Source organism: Micromys minutus, assembly GCF_963924665.1.
Source record: "Micromys minutus genome assembly, chromosome: 3".
Classification (NCBI taxonomy): domain Eukaryota; kingdom Metazoa; phylum Chordata; class Mammalia; order Rodentia; family Muridae; genus Micromys; species Micromys minutus.
The window spans coordinates 90,227,196-90,253,405 of NC_137972.1; the positions used below are offsets into that span (position 1 = coordinate 90,227,196).

Sequence of the window (26,210 nt, forward strand, 5' to 3'; positions counted from 1 at the left end):
ATACTTATCGTTAAAGCTTTTAAAGCAATATTTCTTTTGAGGGTAGTGTCAAGACAGGGTTTTTCTGTGTTAACAGTCCTGGATGTCCTGGAACTCATTCTGTAGGCTGGCTTCAAATGCACAGAGATCTGTCTGCTTCTGCCTCCTAAGTGCTGAGATTAAGGCTAACATCATCATGGTAGAAGCAGTATTCTTGTAAGTTAACTATGCCTTTATTAAAATATCCTCCTACAATATAAAACCTAAGTATTATACATATTTTAAATATATAAAGCTTGATAACAAAAATAATCCAAGCCCAAGAATCTTTGCTGTGTGGAAGAAAACACCTGAAGCAGTTCTGATGTGGTGAGGTCACCCGCTGGGCAGCATGAAGATGGCTTCCAGGCCCCAAGGTGACAATCATACAGCATCCTTGGAGACACAGCTCACTTTAAAGCCCACACAAGTATTCTAAGCAATGAAGAAAAGTTGACAAGATGACTTACAGCTATATTCTCTAAGACAAAAAAAAAAAAAAAAAAAAAAAAACCATTAGAAGGTAATTTTATCCTTGTTAAAAAGGCAGAATATCTTAGTTGGACACTGAGCTGGTGGTACACATCTTTAATCCCAGTGCCTGGGAAGCAGAGGCAGGCAGATCTCGAGTTCCAGACTGGTCTACAGAGTGAGTTTCAGTACAGGGCTACATCACAGAGAGACTCTGTTACAAAAAAACAAAAACAATAATAAAACAAAACCAAACAAAAAATGGGAGGAGGCTGTGGAGGTGCTGGAGGTGACTGACTGACAGTACGTGCTGTTCTTCCAGAACTTTCTAAGAATAGACGAAGCAGGGGAGCCACATTCCTGGGGACCTGGGTGTTTCTAAGGCACCAAACTAGGAGATGAAGAACTGTAGCCCTGGGTTTTACCTCTAAGGCCAGCAACTGTTCCAGTATTGCTGACAGACAAAGCTATGTCCCACTCCCCACCTGCAGTCCCTGTTATCTAAGCACCACTTACCAAATGAGGACTTTAGGTCTAGGGCAGGCGTCATGCACCATCAGCCTGAACCCCGGGTATGTGAGATAGCACATGAACTAAAGGGAAGAGGCCTCTTGCAGGCTAAAGATTAGATAAATTGAGTATCAATAATAACTAAAAACTCAAGACATTCATTAAGGAAAAAAAATCACCAATTTTGGAAGTTTCAAGGACACCAAAACCTTATAGCAAAAAAAAAAAAAAAAAAAGAAAGCTTTAGACTGTAGGATACTCAATGTAGAGTTCAAAACAATCAAACTACTATGTAGTTGGAACAGTGAGTGGAAATTTCCAAAACAGCTGCTAAGGGCATCTTTGAGCAGGGGTCTGTGCATGGAACACACAGTGACAGTTCACACTCAGCCAGCAAACTATTATTACACTGTGTGAATTCTTAGTGCTTAGAATATACCCACTTTACTAGTGCAATAATGGACGAAAGAACGGCCACACAGCATGAAACATGCCCACGTGCACTGGAAAGATAAAACATCAATAACTTCAAGTAGAATAAACATCAGGGCTGTAAAATTATAAACGCTACCATGGAAGCATTTTTAATGCAAAGTAACAAATCAAAGGCAGCTGTGTTTTAGTGCAAATAACAAACAAATGTCTGCTTTTTATATATGAAGGCACTGAGGCTGGGCCTGGTGGGCAAGTCTCTGATCCCAGTACTCAAGAGGCAGAGCTGTCAAAGGCCACTGGGGTTAGAGTAAGACTTGTCTGAATACAATATTAAAAGAAAAAAGAAAAAGAAAGAGCCCGATTTGGTGCCCACAGTGACATTAAGGAAGCATCTACTGAAACATGACAGAGTCACTGTCACACTTATTCACCATGTGATGACATGAAGCTGCTCTGACAAAACACACGACACAGAGCCATCTCTAACTGAAAGCGAACAGGAAGCCGCCTCTGGCTACGCTCAGCACTATTTCCTTCCTTCCTTCCATAGAGCCTCTAAATTTATCAGCTGTATGAACAGTCCTCAGCATCATTTGTCTATAAAAATGACATCTCCACCACTCCTTGACCTTAAGACAAATAGCAGGAATTCAGTCAAGGAAATTAGGGTGTGAACCAAGATTTGATACATGAAGAACTAGAATCTACTCACAGGAACGGAATCGGTAAAATAAATTCTAAGATATTCAACCAGTTTATTAGTACTTATGAATGATTAAATGAAGAAAAATATTGTAATGTGTGTAACATGTACCCGAATAAAAAATGTAATATGCTCATATTAAACCATAGTATTTACATGGGTACACATGTTCCCACATGATCCACCTGCCAGTATGTTATTATTAGTCTCTGTAGGAGAGACCGAGAAAGCTACATCAGGATTTACATAAAACAGAAGAAAAAAGAAAAGGCTTCTCAAAAGATCCTACTAAGTTCTATGGCTTTCAGTTCTTTCTGAGTTGGCTTAAAAGATTTAGAAAAATTTGTGTGTGTTAAATACCAGTGAAAGCTGGCTTTACAGACACAAAAGAACCACACAAACCAACCAACCAACCAACAGAAACAAAGCCCAGAGCAGCCATTCCAAACCTTCATCATGAAGGTTAAAGCAGAAGCCGATGTCATCAAATGAGGCCCACTGCCCGTTGTCCCCCTCTCCCCATTTCTCTCTCTCTCTCTCTCTCTCTCTCTCTCTCTCTCTCTGTGTGTGTGTGTGTGTGTGTGTGCTCACGAGAGCGCAAGTTTCCCTTGACTTCTTAGAAGGGAAAAGGAGGAATTCAGTTGGTTTGGTAGCATGGACTATCAGTCTGAGTAACTTCATTTTAGTTTGGTCTCTCAGGCCTAGTGCAGAACAACGCAGTATGAACCAATGGCTTCCTACATGGTTCATGAAACCCTAAAGAGAAGAGAATCATTTTATGAACTGAATGGACTCACATTCAAGATACCACTTAACCCTGAGCACTACTTAGCTTTCCACAGAGGATGAGCGCAGCAGATCTTTAACACATGGGGTCACATGCAGGTGTGGGCTCCAGGAGTACAGCAGGAAAGTGACTGAACAGAGGCTGCAGTAAGGATGTCAGCTTTGTAGACATCACATAGCATCTAACGACACAACATAATACTCTGCAGGAAGGCTCACTTAGCTAGCCTTCGCTATGGCCTCTGTTGAAGACTCCACATTTGACAATCCCTAGACTTCTTCTAAGCCCAACATTCCTTCCCTTCTGTGGCCTCTGCAGACAGGAGTGCAACTGGGAGTGCGCCACTTACTGTATAGTTTCAGTAAGTTGTAGTACATCTGGTCTCTGTCACATTCAAACAGCTTCTCGGTCAGTTCTACTAACTTTTCAAGAGCTTCAGCCTTAAAAAAGATTAACAAATTGATTACTCTGTGTAAGAAGTGTACTTTACAGTCAACACAAGCAGCAGAATGACCCACTGTCTGAGTGTCCCCATAGGATGGGTTAAGCACAGTAGCAAGGTGTGCCCACTTAACCGACAGAGCTGCACACTGGCAAGCAGAACGCCAAATCATTATGCTGTGAGTATGTTACCACAGTAATAGGACTTTACAAAGCAACGCACCCACATCATGAGTGACCAAGTGGGAAGAATCTTTGAAGAGCACCTGCAGCAGGGAGCACACAGGTGAGACAGCCTCGTCCCTGGATTTTGCCTCTGTGCGCTGTGAATGGACTGATGGAGTGAGCTAAGACATCCCCTCTGAGACCACATGCTGTACACTCACTACACAACACACAACACACTCACTGCCAGCTTGTTCATGCCAGTAGAGGAAGGGCTGGTGAAAACCTCCAGGACCCAGACCAGCACTCTTAGGACTTATGTGCCCCAGGGACATAAAGCAAGCTGGTATCTATTTGGAGATGCACTGAGGGAACACCGTGTCCACAAGGACCTCTCTAAACTCACAATGCTTATGATACTCACATGATTGTAAGTGTTAGGTGCTTCAGACATCAGAAATCATATACCAACCTGATTATTGGCAATGCACCTATCACAAAACCATTGAAGTCTTGTAGGCCGAGCTCTAATGCCTGGAGTCTGCAAAACAGAATCATCACACAACACGTGAGACTCAGCTCAAGTATCTCTCTAAGACAGTATATTATTCCCTCTAATGAATTTGCTGTCACACATTTGTGCTAAGAAAACAAAAACAACAACAACAACAACAACAACAAAAAAAATCCTTGTGACCCCAGTTATCATAATTAATGAGGTTAGATCCAAGCACCCGACAGAACTCATATTTAACATAATAATTCTTATTTATCTAGAAGACTTAGGTTGTTCCAAGATGCTGCTTCCCAGTTAATATTCATTCAATAATGTTTATTTTATGGGCCTTTGTGTTTTTGTTTTGTTTTGTTTTTGTTTTAGTGTTAGGAATTAAACACAGGGCCTTATATGTCATTCCAAAAATCTTTAAATAATAAAATTGCTGCATTTTATTTACTTCAGGAAGAATAACTAAATAAACCCAAGAATATGTAAAGATACACTCACATGTTCTCCCCACAACACATGATCAAGTGTTCTGTCTTCTAACCATTCACTACGACATCCCAACAGACTCAGTAGATATGACTTACTAATTTGCCAAGTAGAATCATAAACAAATCTTAATAAAAACCAGCAGCTTTCAGTTTTAGAAGAAACATACTTTGATAAAGTATTCTACCAATCACTGGGTATATTGCCTAGCATGTAAAATTAGCTCAATACTTAACATTAGTTTAGTCTTGGTTTATTTTAATAATTGAAATACATGTGAGTTATATGGTAAATTAGGAATTCTGAAGGCTTAGTCAGTAACTCTGGCTTCAAGCACATGTTTCACAATGTTGGGTACTGGAATAAAAGACAAACCATTTCAACATAATTCCAAGGATTTGTACCTGTAATGATAGCATTTGCATCATCTGTAAGAGGTTTCACCACGGAACACTACATTTCAATCACAGCATCAAGATAAGACAACTCCATACTCATCTGCCCTGGCTGCATGTCAAGTCAGAGGATGTCCTGTGCCTGTCCTCTCTTTCCACTGCTGCTGATGAGGCCAAGTGTCCCCAGAGTGCCAGGGCTTATTTATAAACCCTGGGAATTTTGGTATTTTCAGAGATGGGATATTGTTATGTTGCCCGGTTGACCTCCAACTCCCAGGCTCAGTTGGTCCTCCTACCTCTGCTGTACTCTAAGGCAGCTGGACTGCAGCAGTACACCCCACACTCTGCACCCAGTCATTCCAGTGAAAGATGAAAACTGCACAGTGATAGTGAAGAGAGTATCATCTTGTAGCTTGGGTAGCAAGACAGAAAGCTGTAGAGTTTAAAGTGTGAGCACTCATTTTAACCATGGAGGTATCTATACTCTGGGGTATAAACTCAAATGCGGAGCAAACTGACCTTGTCTTAAAACACACTTTCAAATGTTAACCTCCACATCCAGACTGTATCTAAGCATTCCCTCACATCTACAGTGCCACGTACATCATAGTGAGTATGAAATCAACATCAATATACATAGAGAGCCCTTGAAAAAGAACAAATAATCCTCTTTACAACATGGCAAAATGCAACTTACAACTGCCAATGTTATTACAGATCCAAATCCACAAGATCTGAACAGCACAACTCCACAGTAACTCTTCCTGTTTGGGGCTGATTAATCCCTGCTGCTGGCAGGACAGAGGACTTATATGCTAGATCTCCCTATGTTTCATTTTGAAATTGAGAACTGTTTTCATATATAAGTCTCAATCATCAAAAGAACATCTAGGTCAGATTAACTAAATCTCCTAGGCTGCTGGAACGGCAATGCTTGTGGCTTACCTCTGAGCATCTTACTGAATTTTAAACACTGCAGTTGAAAGCAGCCATAAAAAATGCAATAGAAATACAGGACGAAGTAACTGAATCCTAATTGGGATGTTAAATATAACATCAAAGGCTAGCTAATGCACATTAAAATAACAAGCTAACTAGAGTCTGATTTTCCTTACATAATGTACTAACGGAGGGCAAGGCTAAACAGAGTCTGATAGAAAGACTGTAGAGACTGCCATGCCTGTTTCCACCCAGGTATTGGTATTACTACCAATGCTGAGCACAGACAGCTTTCTGCAGCTCTAATGCTAATGCAATACTCGGCTCAGCAGCACAGGCAGAAAGTTAAACAAAATATTTTCATTACTCAGTAACTTCATTCCATTACTTCATGGGCACAATAGACATCTATGCATGTTAATAAAGATAAATATACATACCCTCCAGCTAGGCTAGACAGGGAGGACAGTGGCACCACGGCACTCAGTGAGCCAGCCTTTGTCCCTTTCTCCAGAACCTTCAGATATGCATTTAAAGATCAGATATATAAAGAGAAAAATGCTGCTGAGCAAGTCAAGTGAGCAGCCTATCAACAGTAGCGGTCCTCTTCACCAGGAGTTACGGGGTGACAACACTAAAGGTAACTCCCAACTAACCATCAGGGGACAAACATACATCTGAAAGCCAGACACAGCACTAGCTTTTTAGCACAGTGCATACAGAATTGAACTCTGACCCCAATAAGGAAGGCAAGGTGATAAAATTTTATGTTCGTCAAGTAAAGAACAGAGAGTATCAAGAACTGTATTAGACTCCACAGTTCTAGTGTTTTAGCCAGATGCCATCAATGAGTTTTCCCCTGCACGGGACAGGACATTGACCTCGGATTCAATATAAAATGAAGGAAATGAGATGAGGAGCTGGGGAAACTAAGATAATTCAAAGTTGGGGCGCGGTGTAGCAAGCATGGAGATAGGGAGGGCTGTGTTCCCCACAGGAAAGGGGAACTGTCCTGACCCAAAACTTCACGGCTGCTGAGCACTGAATCCAGAACCTATACTCTGAACTGCAATTTTTTTGCCCTGTTTCTCAGAGATTTCTGTGAGGCTCATGTGAAGATGTACCTGACTGTCACTTAAGCATGAGTCCCAGCTGCAGTCACACTGTCTAGCTGGTGACACAGGTTTAAGTCCCAGGGAAGGTTAGAGCTAAGGTGAACCCTCATTTGTGACCGGAGCTTTGCAGCTCTTGAACCATGGCCAAGCAGTGAGTGACAACTGACCACAAGAGGGCTCAGGAGGAAGCTGAAAGGCAGACTTCACAGAGACCTTAAGAGACATGTAAGACTCCCACACCGCCATTTATCCTTTCCCACTTGTAATGTCATCGCTCCCTGAGTTTAATTTACAGTCTTGAAATAAACTGAATCATACAAAACACTTTATTTTACGCTTTGCAATTATGACTATATTGGAAGGTAAATGAATTCTCAAACTCTAAAGGAATGAGGTAACACGTTTTTTTCTTTATAGAAAAATACCATCTTATTTGATCATAATTTCTAAATAGGAATTGTACCTGGTTTCTACTCAAATCTCTAGTGTGATGAAGAAAGGAGGGGTGGCCACCTATACAAACACACCTGTCTTCATTTACTCACTGCCAAGAAACCACCCAAAGAAAACAGTCTGAAAACCATAGATGTGAACGAAGGTGACAGCTCAAGTCAAAGAGTGGAAATGTTTCTCAAATGCCTTTCATCTATGCAGTGGAACAATGTGATTATTACCATTCTGAGAGATGCCTCTAATGAGCTTCATGCAGGGAAATGGAGAGCAGTTGATCCCAGTGAAGTACTAAGCAAGACATATGGGTCCATTAATTCCAGTTTTATACAAATGAAATAAGCCACTGAATTAAAAATACAGAAGGGTCACAAAAATGACCAGATGAGTAAGCATTCAGAGTGAGCCTTTATAGTTGACATATTTTAAAATAAGACCTGTAAGTTATGCTTGGTTCTATATATGGAGGATAGGGGAGCAGCGGCAGTGGGGGTGGCTGGGAATGTGACTTTCCATTGGAACAAGGTATAGAATACACTTTACAGACTTTACCTTCCTGATATAACCAAGGAAGTGGTAACATGTTCTCAGTGGTACCGTTCATTCCAGAACATGCCATATGCTGGAAGTGATGTCTGTAGAGAATACGTTGCTGAGAGGGACAGGAGCTCAGCACAGGGAAGGACGCTGAGTAGGTGCTGACCGACGCATAGGCATCCAAGGCTGATACCACACTGCTTGTGTTGTTGAGGAACTATTCAAAGAGGCTCGCACAACCAAGAGAGAGTGCACTGTCCTGCCTCAGGGTCTTTGTGCTGTTGGCCTCATTGGCCTGAATTGCTTTATGTTGTCAGTTCCCAATTCACCTTTCACTTCTTCCCCAAGACACCAATTCCTTAGGAAGACCCAGTCTGAAATAGCCCTCTTCCACACAACTCTTCCTCAGAGCAATATATTTTTAAAAGGCCTATCTCACTGATGAGACCATAAGATGTGACCAGTATTTGTTAAGGACAGAAAGAGAGAAATTGGTCAAAATGGGAGGCTGCTTAGACACTAACAGTCATCCAAGCAAGAGGTTTCAGATGACAGCATGTCTACTGCTCACAGGAGATGCTCTATGTATCCTAGTCAGCCTCTGTTAATTCATGTGACCTTCTGTGTCATTTCCAAGTGCCAACGACCCTGAGATCCTCACAATCTCACTGTCTCAGATGCCCCACCCCATAATCTACCCAGAATCCTCTGTGTACACCCAGAATCTGTTACTCTTTGAATTAGCTCCATCTTCCTTATTCCGGACCTGAGGGTTTCTAACATCTGGAAGCAATTTACCCCGCCAAAGGGTCCTTTGCAGAACAAAGAAAGAGCTTCCTTCCTTATGGACCCTCTGTCTGCATCCTAAGCCCATCTATGCTTAAACAGCACATTTTGCTCCACACTGCAGGGTGAGGGATGGCTCTCCTACACGCTCAGAACCCCCATTTTCTCAAGCCAGACACTTTCCTGCTATAGACCGATCTGTCAGCACCTAAAAGACGTTTCTCATTCCACTTCACCCCCCACTCTTTTTCCCTTAGAAGAAAACAATTTCCAAAAGCTACATAGTAAAAATTTAGAAAATATCTAAGATATGTTAAAAAATCAGCTCTAGATCATGCTCCTATAATGAGCTGTGTATATAAATACAAGTCTATGTTAAAAGACGCCACACATCATACGTGTACACACCAGATCATTTTATAATCAAAACAATTATAAAAATTTATAAATTCAATCTTGTTTATATCTGTTGTCGACTTAATAACAAAGTGTTACAAATTCTCCACAACTTAACCTCCATTAGCCACAAAACAATTAATAAAAACAAAACAGACCTGTCTCATCAGTGGGACAGACCTTTAAGGACACTGTCACCGACCACAACCTAGTCTCTTCTTGTCTTGGCCATTACAGTGGTTCTATAGTTATTTTTAATTTTTCTGTGTATGCGCACATGTGTGTGTTTAATTTAGTGTGCATGCCTATGCTTGTATGTGTGGAGGCCAGAGGCTGACCCCAGATGTCTCCCCATTTTCTGAGACCATGTCTCTGTCTGAACCTGGACCTCACCGATCAGCTGGAGCGGCTGCTCTGGTAGACACAGCCTTCTAATTACGAAGTTACGGGCAAATGGTACAGGCTTTTTGCAGGAGTGCTGGGGATATAAACTCAGGTCCTCATGTCTGCAAGGAAAGCACTTTACATGCTGAGTCACCTCCTCAACCCCACACAGAGCTCTTTAATCCACTGGATTAAATTCTACACACCTGCCCTGGTTTTAAGTCATTCCTAATTGATCCATGTGGGCACAGTTCTAAAGTATTAAAAGCTAGCCTTCTCTTGCCAGTTATGTGACATCCACGTACATCACAGTAAGCCTCACACTGAAACCATGTAGAATAAAAGAGTCAGAACAATCCCTACCTTTGAGGGGCAAAGAAAATTACAATTATTGCTCACTTCCCATAATCCAGGAAATGCACAAGCTGCTTTATACGCATTATGTGACTGAGTCTTAAGAGACAGACATTACATTCCCTCTTACAGATGAAACAGCTTAGGAAGCTTTAATAGATGCCAAAGGAAAGCTGGCTCTCATGCCTCTGGCATTTTTATTGGGTTCTGCTAACCCTACAGAGGGAGGGGCACAGAGATGTCCTCAGTCAGTAGCCCACAGACAGAGCAGAAGACAGTGCTCCCACCTTCAGACCTGCTGGACCATTTTCTAGACAACACAAACTGAGTTTTAAAAGCACCATCTAAGACACCGACAGGTATGGAGACAGAAAAAGAGAAACTAAGTCCTGAATTTCACAATCCCCTGCACTGTGGGGCCAGGGAGCAGACCTGTAGCAAGAGTGGGGTAGGGCATGTCCAAAGGCCTGAAATCTCATCCCAAGATTGAAGAAGTAGGATTGCTAGCCACACAATCCAAGGCCTGTATGTCTCAGAGCACCGTGCCCCGTGCCCCCACCTTTGCCCCATTGGAGGAAGGCACGTTAAACTTCATTTCCCCTTATAAGGTCATGTCCAGCTGCATCTGGAATTCTTCCTCATGCAAATGAGGCATCCCCTGGCACGGACCAATGATATATGCTCACCCAGATAGGCCCTAGTCACTCTGGAAAAGGTTTAAATAGCCTTTGCCCACCGTTAAAATGAACTATCTCATCGAAGCTGCCTCCCAGAGGGTCTCACTGCAGCCACAAGGCTCTCCTGCTCTGCTTCCCTACTTAGGATCCAGCAGTGGCACTCAAGCCTCTATGGGCAGGAAGAATAATACTACAGTGCAACTGTCCTACATTGCTCTCTTTAAAAACATTTGAAGATCTAAGCCAGGCATGGAGGTCCATGCCTTTAATCCCAGCAGTTGGGAGGTAGAAGGAAAAGGGTGAGCCGCTGTCTGAAAAACTGGAGATAAAGCAATGACGTTTTGGGTCCGTCATCTACACCTTCAGTTCCACGACCAGAAACTCAAGTTTCTGTTTATATAAAATTAAAGAGACCAGGAGCCAACCTGGAGCCCTAGACACTTTTAGAAAAAGACAGAGAGAGGTAGCAGCACAGTTCCCTAGTTGTTCATCAAGTTTCAATGACAGCACCATTCCTGCAGTGCTGCGGTGACTTCCTGCAGAGCACCCTCTTCTACACACAGGACTGTTTGATAATGAAATTAACCACCATGTGGATACACTTCACTTTAGCCACTGCCTTATGAATTCCAGTAAGAAACACTTCAGTGAAGCCTAGATAAAACGTATTAATCCTAAAGAGGCCAGGCTTGTCACTTAGTTCCTATAAGCTGCTTACCATAGTAGGGACAAAAAAAAAAAAAAGAAGAAAGAAAATTTAAATTAAATGCCAAACCATTGCAGACAGTATTTGTTTGGTTGATTAACTTGTAGACAAGCATTACAAATAAATCTGAGCCTGGTCTTCAGTAAATTGAATTTTACTGCTTTTAAGAACAAAGAATTCTTTTGCAAAGAGGATTAGCAACTTTACACCCAGAAATACCAATTTAATTGTTTTACAATTCAAGATTTAATATGCAAATATCATTTTGATATATAACAGTGAATTTAGCAAAGTGAGGAAACAAATTCAATATGCGACCAGGCTGCCTCTTCTGAACTACTACAGTCAACGAAGCTGGCTGAGCCACCCTCTCTATTATTACCGAGACTGAATTCTATTAACATTAATCAGAACAAGGACAATCAAAGGTTAAAATTTTTTAAATATATTCTAATTAAGAGTCTAAATAGCTGTACATTAAAATAGCAAAGTTAAAAATCATACCTCAATGATCTTCTTGGCCTCTTTGTAATTTCCCGTCTGCAGGAAAGCAAAGAAGAGGTCGTAGAGCATTGTCATCTCGCCTTGCTCTTGGCTCACAAAGTCCATTGCTGGACAGCAGAGAGGAAAACACACAGACCATGAGGAAAGGCAAGTCAGCATCATGTGATTCTAGACAGGTAAAGCAGAACAAATATGGAGGCTAACCGACTGTGCTGTCTAGTTTACAGTCACAGTCCCTATCTGATAGCACACTAGCGGCATTAAATACTGGACTAGCTTTAAAGAAGCGTGACAGCGAGGCGCATCGCCAACAAGTAGAGTGCACAAGAAATAACCAGAGGGCAATCCCCCCAAGGAACAGACATCGAAGACTAGGTTCTCTTTTCAGAAATATAACAGTTTCTCTGGAGGTGTTTTTCTAGTTTTAAATTTTCCTTTCACATCTCAACATTCAGATTAAAGATGCAAGAAGGAAAAGACATTTGACGGTCACTAACCTTTCTGGATTAAATCAGTCTCGCCTTTTTCTATTAGTTTACATAAGACATCATGAATCCTGGGTAATATTTTATATTTTTCATGGCAGGCAATGCTGGCTTCAAGAGCAGCAGGCAAATCGTCCCTTGGAAAACAAATTGACAATGAAGAAATGTATCCAGTTCAGTTTAGGCTCTTCGAAACAACAGAGTAAAGAACCTGTCTGCAACTGAACTTAAGACATAAAACCCCTAGGGCTCAGGTAGAAAACCTAGAACAACCCTTTTTTTATAATACCTGTTCAAGTAACAGTTCACTGCTTCCCCTGCTTGGTCTTTATTACTTTGCCTCCAAAACAGTGTTTGGGGAGGGGAGGAAGAAGAAAAGAAGGAAAGCATTCTCTAATTTGATTACATATGCAATGTGTATACTAAATTGGTGTCAGGCTAATCGCTGTAAAAGATCGACGCCTGCCATCGGTCTCTTCCCTATCACTTCAGGGACGTTTGTGAACATTGGACAACTTTGCTCAGCTCTCAGGCTTGCAAGAGCACCATCGTTTCTCACCCGACACCCTGCAGGGGAGGAGGCAATAGCCCTGGGCTTAAATGCACAGCACAGTGCCTCCTCAGAACAGGGTATATTCTTATCCAGCCGTGAGTCACACATATCTAAACACTCTGTCTTCAGAAGGTAAACTTGAAAACGTTCATTTTAAGTCATGGCACCTTTTTAAATGTAGCACTTAGGAAGTCATAGTTTAAGAGTGTTAAGATATTTTTGCGGGTCTTCAAAAATACATTTTGTCCTGTGAAAGGACAAATGAAGAAGAGCTCCAGAACAACCATAGAGATATCAGATAGATTCAGATGGTTGCCATGGAGATGTCAGATACACTTCTCATGGTTGCCATGGAGATGTCAGATACAATTCTCATGGTTGTCACAGAGACAGATGTCAGATACAATTCTCATGGTTGTCATAGAGACAGATGTTAGATACAATTCTCATGGTTGCCATAGAGATGTCAGATACAATTCTCATGGTTAGGCCTCCTTTTTTTTTTTTTTTAAGAAGAACCAATGTGGCCTCTAGAATCATGGCTTTGCCTGAAGGACAGAGTAAGCTGACGGCAGCATGGGAGGCACATCCCTTGTACAATTTACTGCTAAAACCTTACACTTTCTCCATCCCACAAATGCTATGGTGCCCCAGATTAGATTACTAGAAAGTACACAGAAGTGCTCACGGTGAGATGCTGACACACTGAGAAGGGAAGTCTGCTGTGCCACACCAAGCCCTGTTTACAGTGCATCTCCTGGCACCCCACTGAGTCATTTGAATTTTTGTCATTTGGGGTGAAGACTAAATTGCAGGTTAATTTCGAAACCGAAAGTAGATGTTGCAGGCTAGATTACTGTCATATAAAGGAAATGCTATAGGAGCTACTCCACACACTATAAAGCTTCATATAATCAGTATTTTCCTTTGCTTTAGACACAGGTTCAGTTATCACCTTTCTACAATTCCCCTTCATAGAAAACGCAAAAGAAAAACTAAGGCATACCTTTCTATCTTTCTTTTTTTTTTTTGAATGGCAAAATCTGCTTTTTCAGACTGACTCCAAACTAGAACAGTACTGTCTCACTGTATTTCCCCTACATTAGGTCAAAATATCAATAAGTGAATAATTGTTCTGTCAATCAAAGCGACATGTTAATAGTCCTTAGTCTCCAAATATATGCTTCTAAAGATTATACATGCTCCAAACAACAGAAAAGACAAGAACAGAAAAATGGAAATAATTCATATATTTGCTAGTAATAAATCTAACCTACAAAACACTCCCTACAAATGGCTGTTGGTGGGTTCCTCACTGTCCATTTCCTATATCACCTTGCAGGTGGCTGGTGTCACTTAAAAGTTTGCCTTCCTAATATCCTTTATGTCATGATGATCTTTTCTGGGACAGCTTTGAAACAGCACTCCAGACTGTGACCCTCACTGAAGAGGGTACCACAAGCAGCACAGAGGGGCGTCCACTGTGTCCCAGCTGATCTGGGTCACCTGCCACTCAACACCACCGCAGTCAGAATGAAAGTGTAAGAAAGTCCTTCCCTAGACACAGTGTGAAAGGGCACAACCTGACCCTGACCACAGGCCCTGTGACCTAAAGGTGCTCCGTGATTTCTTTATTTACTTGCTATATCAAAAAAATAACTAGAAAATGTAAATAAAAACAACAGTTGTTTGAAAAGTTGTTTTAGGGCTGGAGAGACGGCTCAGTGGTCCTGAGTTCAAATCCCAGCAATCACAACCATCTGTAATGAGATCTGATGCCCTCTTCTGGTGTGTGTCTGAAGACAGCTACAGTGTAGTTACATATAATAAATACATAAATATTTAGTTAAAAAGAAAAGTTGTTTCAATCTGTTAAATCTATATTCAAAACCTTTAGTCTGTTATTTCAAGTCTGTTAGGTCCCTAAAGTTTTATATACTATTGTAAAGTTTATTTCATAAAAACAAATCCCAGTCATTGTTTTTTTACAAACCAGATAACACACAACACACACACACACAAATATATCTTCACTATCTTTAAAGACAAGAAACGCTATTAAAAATATGTATTTGAGGGACCACATAATTTTTATAACTAAAACTGTATGTTAATAAAGAGCGGTCAATTTTGAAAAGCATTGTTTTGACCAGTACATACTTATAAGCATTATCAAATCATGTGAAATAAAGATAAAAGTAGAGAAAAGGTAATTTTGTAATTCTAAGTTTTCAGGATACAAAGATATTCATAATAGAAATACATACATCTAGGAAGTAATTTGAAAACTTAAAAGCATTATCTTTATTAAACACTGAGTCCCACTCACTACTTATTGTAGAGCCTGTACTTTATTTTTAAGAAAATATGACTACATGTATAAACTAATATAAACTATATATTCCCACTAGTACACAGAATTTTAAAGGGCTGTGATGCTTGCTTGCATGTGGAATCTAACGTTGCCCATCCTAGTCTTGAATGGGAAATTACGGTGCTATAGTATCTCCACAGAAGAACATATACTAGGTCCAGTATAAGCTTGCTGACCACACACTCACTCACAGGAAGCACCCGTTCATTCCCCCGAGACAGCAGGAGACAAGTTCTCACTGAAGGCGTGAGGATGCTGCCACACGCGTGCTGCACACAATTCTGACCTCCTACAGCTAGAAGACAACTGCCAGCTCACAGCTTTAGTTTCAGTCAGTCTCCTCACACACCTATAGGAAATCAACTTCAAATCCAAGGTAGATACATAATTGAAGCAACAAAAAAATATGACAAATATTGTTTTTTAATTGGAATAAAGTACTTCAACATTACGTATAAAGTATTAGTGAAGTAGCAATTTCCCGAAGGGCTTACTGACTGACCAGCTCTCAACACACAAACAAACAAAAAGCCAAACCCTACAAAACGCCCAGGGTTAGGCTGGGGGGTAGACCAGTCAGGAGAGGATCGCCTTCACACAACTGTCTGTCAACAGGACCAGCACCTTGAAGAGCTGAATAAATGGAGTTTTTTTGTTTTGTTTTTCTCTTGTTCATCATCTATAAATGAGAAATCTTCAAGGAGACTGGTGTTGCAATTACAACTAATCCTTCCCAAAAAATTAACTGTGTTGAAGGCTTTGTAATTTCCCTAGGTACAATTTAGCTGTCACTTACTTTAAAATTTACTCAAACACGCATTGGGAACAGCACTAACTTCACATGTCAAGTGCTTTCCAGCCAATTGAGTCTAAACTGGAAGTCGGTGTTAAACAACTGAGTGATTAGACAAGATAGCTCATTTCCCTGCTCTTTTGTTCAGAGTAAAATGCCACATTTACATTATCGGGCTCAACAGGATTTTCTGACAGAGGGAGAAAAACCCTTCCTGCACACTGTCCGTAAGAAGCACACGAAGCCTGTCATTTACCAATCATCCTTCAAAGAGCAATAGCCATGAATGTAACTTAATTACGACCCAATGATCCTTGACGAAAAATCATCTTATCACTGTCCTGTCCCCCTTGGGCAAATGAAACACTTTTTGTCCTTTGGCACTGATGATGCTAAATTCTTAATTGCAATAATGGAGTAAAAGAGCCAAACCTCCTTAATTTCCTTTCAATATATAAAGAGTTTTACTCTGGAAGGCAAGCATTTCCACATATAATAAAAGTATCCAGTACAAATGAAGATGCTCAAATTGAAGGGGAGTGTTTACCACAGAATAACTAGCATTTTACAAGTGTTCCCCCATTTATGTAAGATAAATGTATCTAGGCTACAGCTAGTTACATTTTCAAAATTTAAATTTTTACAAGTTCATCTTAGGGAGAGTCTGACATTTATGAAGAACTCAACATTAACTTTGCAAAAGCTCTGGGAAGAGAAGTAAACCGTATCTGTGAATCTCTAGATTCCAGAACACACCAGCATGCACAAAAACTCCTTAGCGAGGAGCAGAAACCACGGCACTTTGCTCATGCTTCCCCACGGCACCCATCGGAGCATGTGAGACCCTGGCATCTCACATTAGTTCTGTTCTCTTCTCTATAGAGGGATGACTACCCCAAAGCTCCTTTAACTCATCCTTTAAGAACAGAGGACTTCTGTCATCTCCGAATCAATGAGGAGTGTAATAAAATATGTAAAATTCACAGTAAAACACAAGACATCTACGGGAACATTCAGTCGGACTCTGTCTAGATAAAGGGCTCAAAGATTGCAACAATAAGAAGCAGACGGAAAAATTTAGCTCCATTTCCTTTCTGGTCAATATTAAGTATTATCATGTGGATAATGTAAAAGCAGGTTAGTTTACCAAATTCTTTGTAATTACATAAACCTATGGCTTCCCTTGTCAAATGCATATAAGCAAAATAGCAAAGTAACATTATTTCCAAAACCACAAAGCACTTTTACAGTATACAAGTAACAAAAGCCAGCACAGTATTGTTTCCTCTGGGTTTTATCCAAATATTGGAAGTCAGTTCACCATGCAGATCATCAGGCCCTTGACGACCTGCAGAACTGCAATAAGAAAACGACATCCCCTTTCGTCTTCTGCAGTGCTGTCCTGAAAAGATGCTTGCCTTTAAATGAAATGAGGAAGATCTTTAAAATGATGTTCTGAAATTGTTTTCATAATTTTGCCCCACGTTTGAATAAATAAGGCTCACTTTGCAGATGAGCACATAACCTGCAGAATCAATTATGTGATATTATGGAAAATCGAATGCTATGAAATCAAATAAAATATTTGTGGTCGTCTGGGGAGCTTGGCATAGTTAACTTTGGCGCCTGTCATGATTCTGAATTAGTTAGCGATCTTCTATCAGACAAAACATAATTGAGAAGTTTCCAAGTCAGTATTTTAGCCAGTTTTTCCTTGATGAAATGCTACAAGTTTTTGTGTTGGGGGGGGGGGGTTGGGAATAGTATTTTTAAATGACTTTCTTTGTTTCATTTTTATTATTTTCATAAATATAGACAGTCAACATAATGGTTTTGGTATGACAGATCAAACAGAAAGACCTTGTCATAGAGACTGTCTCTGTAAACACACACACACACACACACACACACACACACACACACACACACACACACACACGCAGAATAATACAAAAACCAAGAAAACCTCACACAAGTGAAAACAGAAGGTAATATAACACCTATAAGTATCTGGACATATCAGCATCATCTAAAAAGGTCCTGATTTCGATTTCCTCAAAGACAGCCAAAAGTGACGGAGAGAGACAAGCATCGGCAAGCTGTAACCAAGTGTCAATCAGTACACTGTCCCTTGGTTCAGGAGCCCCATCTGCAGACCTCTTTTGGAAAACTTTCACGTCTCCTCGTCTTCAAAGTGGCCCTGTGTATAAGATACTTTTCTGCCATGGCCTCGTTTCTTTGTTAGTTATTTGGTTTTGCCCAGTGGCGTAGAAGGGCCTAACTCTTCTGGGCACTGGGCCCATTTCTTTCAAATCCCCATGTAGAGTTCCACATGCAATTTGCAGAGATAGGTCTTTTAAACAATCAAGAAAATCCACTAGGAAGCCTATTAATTATAGGATTTCTATTTAAAGTTGCTGTGAGTCTGAGAACTCAGTAGCAGCAATTGTTTGAATCACTGTTTCTTGAAAAGTGAGATGTGACCGACATTGGGAAGGTTTGTACAGTATGGAGCTTGGGAATGTTTATGAGCAGACAGCCAAGCAATTATTTTGTGTATGTGCAGGTCCAAATGTACAAACACACATTTCCTAATAGGAAGCTAGTTAGAAGGGACATTTTCAGTTCTATATTGTTAACCCAACACTATCCTTACTAGAAATAGTCACTGTACTACCTCATAAAACTAAAACTACCAGAAATGATGACAGGCAATCAGAACATTTCAAAGATAAAAAGTCAGTTTTGCTCTAACATGTTCATAGGACAATACCACAGAAAAAGTAGGAAACCCTGACTACAAAAGAAGCAGATCACAAACCACATTAAACCATGGAATAAATGACAAACAGGCAAGGTGTAGGAAATTAAAACAAATCTAAAGATAAGGAGGGCAAGCGGTGCTCATCAACCTTACAGCAGTCTGTCCTTGTAGAAACTCTAACTTGTTCTGCAAATAATGCCTTGAACTGGGAATCAACAAACAAGGACATTCGCAAAGAAAAAATTGCGATCTCAGAAAATCTTGCCTTATCAACAAAATTTATCTTCCCATAAAGATAAACACTTCTCGGAGCTGGAATAATGTCCTGGTATGTGTGATTAAGTACAGGAGGAACACCAGGAGAGGTCTCTGTGTATTCCTTGGATAACAGTCATGGGGTTAAGAAGAAAACTCCATAAGATCCTAGTTTCTTATAGTCATTAAGAACCAGCACTTGATAGACTCAAAGGTTAGAGGAAACTTTGTATTTATGTATTCGTTTCTTTAGAGTCTTCACCCCAAAGCTCCGGCTGGCCCAGGACTCGGAGCTGTGCCAACCTCTGCCTCTCACCTCCCATGTGCTCGGATTAAAGGCATGCACCACGTCTGACTTGTTTTTAGATTTTGAAGTTAAGGCGCTGCTCTGTAGCTAAGGCTGGCCTAGAACTTACGATATAACTCAGACTGGTCTGATCTGCTATCAGCCTCTAGCCCCAACCTCCAGAGTGCTGGGATTATAGGTCTGTGCCACCACACCCAGTCACAGATAAAATTTCAAATAATACCATTTTATGCTCTTAAAAAAACAAAAACAGAACAGTCACTAGAGACCTCCACTGATGGGTACAAGGCGGCTGTTGGGCTGCGGGTGTCTGAAGGGTGCCTAGCCTACCTTGGTTCTCTTATACATCAGCAAATGAGTCAAGGGGACCCCACATCACCAGAGTACTTGCAGAGTAAACCCCCAGACAATCAGGTACATTTCCGATAATTCCATCAACCCAAACCCAAAGTGCTATGAGCTTACTTTTCAAGGTGCACAGTGACCAATGGGAAGCTTATATTGCTGGACGGCTTTGCCAACCCAAGAGTCACGATGGCTTCATGCAACTGTTTTACTGTTTCAATTTCACCTCTTAAAGCTGCACCATTCAGGATGTGGAAAAAGGACAAGACTGTAGTATCTTTGATAACAACATCCTTCTCTTTCATCTCCTTTAAAATGTTAATAGCATCTAAAATGAAGTAACACAAAAGACCCTTAGGTAATTTCATGTGGGGAAAACAAACTGCTATTAGAACAGCATTTCGAGCCCAGCAGGAATGTAAATTCTAGTGTATAATGCCGATTTCAAGTTAATTACTACTTGCATTTCTAAACGAGACTACAATTATAAATGCACAATAGCATGGTTTTATCATTTCCCTGCAACTTTGACTACAAATTATAGATAGGAGCCGCGTGCCCACTCTGCACCACGCAGCCCTGTATGGTCTGCCCTGTGGCTGTAAGATCCTCCTAAATGGATGCTTTTATCGTTCAGAGCTAACATCTGCTAAATCACACCATTGTTTCTTCGGCAGATGGCTTGTCAGGAGGCCAGATAATAAAGATGTGTTTACACTGTATCTTCAGCCAGACTAATGGTCTGATACCGATACGGCCTGTTTGCTATGTCGATACTAATTAGCCAAGCAGAGCCAATGAAAGCTTTCCAAAGACTGCATGCTAATACAGTAGGTTCATTAAGCTTCATTAGGAAGGTACAAACAAACAGTTTAGGATATGGAATAAGTGCATTTTCATAATGTTTCTTCTCAATTATAATACAGACAAAATGTTTTGACCACTTTACAAAAACTGGTTTTAAATAGCAGAGTAATTTGTGTTAGAAAGACTTTCTATGAAAAATGTCAACATTCAAATCATATAAGTTCCCAAATAAAAGTTTCCGTCTCTTCTGAAAATAAGAGAGAGGAAATGTAAGAAGAAAGTTCTGTACAAAGCTAATAAGAACACCAAGAACTAGCTACAGGAAGACTGCATATCAAGGGCAATTAATTTTATTATTAGAGTTAGCAATTTTCCAACGAGGAAATTAGAGCATGCAAATCATCCATGTAATCAAATTCGCTTTTCAACTAAAATATCCATCTTGTTAATGTTACTAAAGGTTAAGATTAAACTGCACAGTTCAGATCCTTATCTATCAGGCTGTGTTTGCAGGTTTTAGGTTCACCCTTCAGATCTTTTTAAGCAAAAACAAAGCCATTAGTGTAGGCACATAAGCAAACTGTGCCATAAGTCATGATCTTCAAACTCAATCCAAACAGCAATGCTAATAAAAACTAGCTGCGGAAATGCAAAGGCACTGAGCTGTGCAAATGTGAATGACAAGCTGGCCACCCATTAAAACTAATGGCCTACACAGAGCATGCAGCAGTGGTCGGATTCACATGCAAATTTGTATGCAAAACGTTGAAGCACTTTGTAGAGCATGATATACCATTAATACCAATTCACGCGTGATTCCAGTGGCAAGGGCTGGCATTGCATATTCCCTGAGTCCTGGGGCTTACCTTGCAGTCTGCCGCGCTTTCCCAATACTTTTACAAGGGCTACATACTTGGCAGTGTCAAGAACAGCCGAAGGATCTAAGCGGTCACTGTAAAATAAGCCAGAGTTACAGGGAGTCAATTAACTATAAAAAGCTTTCCAAAAGCTAAGCAAACAGTCTGAAGCGTTCTGACACTGGCCTTGACACATAACATGTGTGAAACCATGTATCAATTCAAAGTTGATTACAGCCATGAAGGAAGAAGTAAAAATGCAGAGCCACACGCACTTCCTCCTGCACAGGAAAACACCGAGACACGCTTTGCCTTTGCAGCTCTTTCCACCATTCTAGCCTTCTTTGCAAACACTAAAATTACTTCTTGCCATATTAGAAATCTATTCGTAAGGAAAACGAGATTCTGGGAACAGACAGGATTTTGTGTACAACACTATATGGAAAGGGAAACGTGCTACAGTTCCCAGAAAAGCTACCCTCAGCACTCCTTGGCTTAGAGAACTACAATGTTTTACTAAACAGAAAAGACCCTGCACGAAGAAGCATGACATCACCGACTAAAGAGTCCTTCTAGCAAGAAACGTAAACACTGAAAACAAAAGAATTGTTCAAATTCGTTAGGAGTAATACCCAACCCATACAATGCACAAGGGCCCTTTACTGTCTCTGGTTTGTTCCAGTGGCCGGGACACTTACAATTCGTGTTTCAAGTTCAATGCATCTTCTGCGTTATCATGGCGACAGCACAGATTTATTAAGGCTGCGTAGCCACCAATGACCATGTCTGACTCATATTTTGCTTTCACCTCAAGGGCCTTTTGCATATTCTACAATAAAAGGATTTAGGGAAAAAGAAAAAAATATATAAGGTAAAATACTATGGTTTTTGTTGCGTTGTTCAGTTTTTAAAAAGTTAACAGTATTTTAAAAAGTAAATGTAATTCTGCGCCCCTCCCCCCCCGGCTGTGTGCATGTGTGCGTGCGTAGATACATGAAAGCTAGTTATACATATGCAGGGCTTAAAAGATTTATTTGTAATTAAATATTAGACTATTATAATATTCACAAGTCTTCTCTAACAGTTTAACTTCCAGAGGCAGAAACACACAGAATTGAAAAGCTCCTCAGAATAGCTCAGTATACAAGCAATGCGACAAAATCTGGTTTGGAATGTAACAGTGTCATGATATCATCTCAAAGTTAATCACATTACATTTTCCCCCTAAAAATCACAGGCATATGAATAATTATATTGAAGCAGAAACTTAAAAATGCATTGATACAGCAAAACTACAGATCCAAGGTGCGGCCACAGGCCTGCCGGAGAAGGCAAGGGGCCCTTTATCTCAGAAAGCTTTTTCCTAGCAGGAAAATGGAATTTCAATCCCTGCATTAACAAGCTCGTTCTATTTGACTTGCAAATGACTACTGCGTGTATCAGTTGCTTGACAATCTGGATATGAGAGACCGGAGCCATGGCTTGAAAGGACACTTGGCATGTATGATAAACCTATCACGCTGTTACTATCATTCACTTGGAAGATTATCATAAACAAACTACGGCAACCCGAAAACATGCCATTCAAGGCGTCGCTGAAATTAGTTAGCCTTTCGCTTAATTGAACTGTTCTCAAGCATGACACATAATAATAAAGTGTAAAACTCATAAACATAATACTTGGTTTTACTTTCTGTGGTCTATATAGAATATCTCCCACAAAAGCATATGTGAAAAGCACAGAACCGTCAAGTCACCTCCTCTGAGCAGAGCAGCAGGATGAGCTGCTTCAGAACATCTCCTACAGGTTGGCTTTCAGCTTTGAGTTTCTCAAGTGTTGATTCCAAGTCAGATGAGGTAAACTGGGACGTCTACAGGGAGAGAACACACAGTCCTCGTCATTCTGCTCTGGGAGCTGCCTCGATTCTCCTCATAGCCCAGGGATACTAGCTAACTCAGGTCTGCAGATGGAGAGTTCATGACTCTCCTAGATCACAGGCTAGCATCCTAGACCTGCTGCTTCTTCTGAGGTTGTGAATAATTTACCATCTCAGAGAAAGACAAGGTAACTCACAGGGACACTATTTAGAATTCTCATTAGAAGCAGTTAAAAAAAAAACAAAAACAAAAACAAAAAACTACTTACTTTTTGAGAATCTACCTTCTCTCTGTCAACCAGAACCTTAACATCCTAAAATTGGGATTCAAATGAGTACAGAATTAGAAAACATCTGGGGAAAAGTCTGTCACTGAATACCAAAGGCAAATTTTGCAAGCCTCCCCCTTCAATGCTACCTTTATACATTTTTGCAGGAATCCTATTCATATTACATTAATCACTATAATTAATGTTTTAGATATACCCTTTAATATGTAAACAGTTTCTACAGGCAATCAGTAAAAGCTTTAAAGCTGTTTTTGGAAAAAAAAAATTTAGCCCTTCAAGTTAAATTTAAGTAACATTTTTAAAAAGTCTCTACATATAAATGATGCAATTAATAAAGTCTGATGGATTACATACACTCACACACCTTAATCAATTCTGGAACACGGTAGTTATCCAGCAAATTACGGATGCCTCTGTAGATGTTTTCAGGAACTTTAACATTCTGTGGGAAGGAAAGGGAGGGGCAAAGAAAATGCTTTTGAGTTTTAGACAGCCAATCTGAAATTTGTCTAACAGAAACTACCTCAGACATAATTCAAGTCTCTAACTCTGTGTCACTGAGAAGCGGTCTGCTTGTACTTAAAAGCAGCATCCGAGACCTAATAGATACATGTCAGGCAAGACACAAGCAGTACACAGCAGAAATTAAATGGTACCATCTCCTGCAGCTGATGGAAGTATTGTCTCAAACGCTCCTCCTTGGCCTGCACCTCTGAGTCACTCATGCTGTCAATCAAGTTATAAAGAAAATAGCCAACAGCCTCTGTGGAAAAAACAAGAGAAAGCATTCTCCTAAAATTACTGAGACTGTCATGTTATCAAGATTAATTTATAAGAAATCACTTTGGTGTGCGATGTCACCCTGATGAGAGGCTCTGAGGTGGCAACAGTGATCACTGAGGCATAGACTGTGGTGTGGGAGCGCATCTCTAACTGCTGAGTGAAAGGAATATTAATTACGTTCAGACCGAGTGACAGCTTCTCAGTACTGAGTCTTACTTCAATCTATTTCCCCACCAGTCTGACAGAACTGCTCCTGCCCAGGTCTCACCCTCCCCGTCCAAAGCACAGGCAGTGACTATAAATAAATGTCTCCCTACACGGTGCTATACTCATTTTTTTTGTGGACAATATTTTTAAAATTAGAAACGACTGATAAATACTGAGCACAAAAAGTTAAAATAGTGTTAATGAGCAGATACAGTAATCCCATGGAGAGCTGCCTATTAGCCAATGAAAAACCAAGATTAACAAAGATGTTTTGTAACAACAGTAATTTTCTTATGCATTCAAGCATAAAATTCATAGGGCCATGTGTCAATACCTAGAAGAGGAGGTTTGAACTTTCAAGAGGGGCACTTTCTTATAGAAAACTATATAGTCGTGACTTCATTAAATCCTGAATTATATCTTTTAGTTATTAAGTTGTATAAGTGAAAAATGGAAGATCTTTCGTACTTTATGCATAAAATTAACCACACATGCAAAACACTGAAATGATACAGACATGGAAACACACTGGTTTCTAACCCTATAGTCACAGACGCTACCAGAAACTCTGATTTCTACCTCAAGGGCTCCATATTTTGTCTTAAAAAAAATATATAATAAAACTATACACTTTAGAGCTTTCAAAATGTACTTATCTATATAGATTATTATAACCAAATGTTTTCAAATTTTCCCTTTCAAAATCAAAATATTTACTGCTGTAATCCTTCCATCCCATCATTACACACAAGAATGGATTTGTGGGTAAGTCACAACTGTCTAGATAGCAACACTACCCGTTGGTCCTGGAGGATTTTGGCAGTAACGTCCATCCTTGTACAACAATTCTGTTATCTGGTGAGACGGGAGATTCACGCGCAGCAGCAAGAGAAGCAAAGACAAAACAAAACAATACAATGTGAGACTGGATTTCAAAGTGACAAAGCAACGAAGTGTCACTCTTCCGGGTTACCCCACCCACCACTGCACAGATCACTCCGTTTTTAAACAGTACACTTGTTTCCTAAAAATAATTTTAAAAAATTTAAAAACTGCAGTTATTATGAAACATCACAAAGAAAGGCTCTAATGTGATGTTTAAATTTGAATTTGAACACTGAAACTGAATTCTCATAACCAGAAAAATCTCTTACAGGACAGTAAAGCATTGTATCAAAATGGGTCAATTGTTCCCCTTTTAGGTGAAATATTAGAAAAATAAGTAAAATGCGCTAGAACAGGAAACAATATGTGTTTCTCAGTGATATTTTTCATTCACGTAAATAATTTTAAAATGAGTCAAAGATTCAAATGTTTTGAACTCAAATTCTTATTTAATACATAAATTTTTAAAATGAAAATATCCTCAAAGTATACACTTTACCATTAAAGTTAATATAGACCTCTGGTACTGACTTGTAGCCATAAATAGTGTTTGACTCTATATTTAAATCCTCAGGCTGAAGATGGATTGTCTGAAATGGTCAGGTCAGGAGGACTCTGGCTGCTCTATGTGTAGAGCACAGCTGAGCCTATCCTGACATACATCATTAGTGTCAATAAAGCCAAACTTCAGTCACTTCTCTCATGAAAGATGTGCTTCACCTGATGCAATCCAAAGGGTGGGTGGTATTAAAAAGCAAACCCGTCTTCTACAAGCTGTCTACTAAGCAACACACACAAAGAAAACAAGTAAATTCTTCAGAAATTATAGCTGCACATGAGACGTGGGACAACTGTAGTTGT

At 40.1% G+C, this 26,210-nt stretch overlaps 1 protein-coding gene across 1 annotated transcript in view; it reads right to left on the reverse strand.

Annotated features, from left to right (window-relative positions):
* The window catches only part of LRPPRC (leucine rich pentatricopeptide repeat containing), a 76,123-nt gene that overhangs the window by 19,003 nt on the left and 30,910 nt on the right, over window positions 1-26,210 (reverse strand). Inside the window, exons 16-27 of the mRNA XM_080914794.1 lie at window positions 25,262-25,319; window positions 24,131-24,237; window positions 23,839-23,916; window positions 23,454-23,498; window positions 23,065-23,178; window positions 22,006-22,136; window positions 21,317-21,402; window positions 19,764-19,971; window positions 12,265-12,389; window positions 11,768-11,874; window positions 4,003-4,071; window positions 3,274-3,364 (exon numbers count right to left, since the gene is read on the reverse strand). Coding sequence (XP_080770920.1) covers window positions 3,274-3,364; window positions 4,003-4,071; window positions 11,768-11,874; window positions 12,265-12,389; window positions 19,764-19,971; window positions 21,317-21,402; window positions 22,006-22,136; window positions 23,065-23,178; window positions 23,454-23,498; window positions 23,839-23,916; window positions 24,131-24,237; window positions 25,262-25,319 — 1,219 coding nt within the window. The remainder of the gene's footprint in view (window positions 1-3,273; window positions 3,365-4,002; window positions 4,072-11,767; window positions 11,875-12,264; window positions 12,390-19,763; window positions 19,972-21,316; window positions 21,403-22,005; window positions 22,137-23,064; window positions 23,179-23,453; window positions 23,499-23,838; window positions 23,917-24,130; window positions 24,238-25,261; window positions 25,320-26,210) is intronic.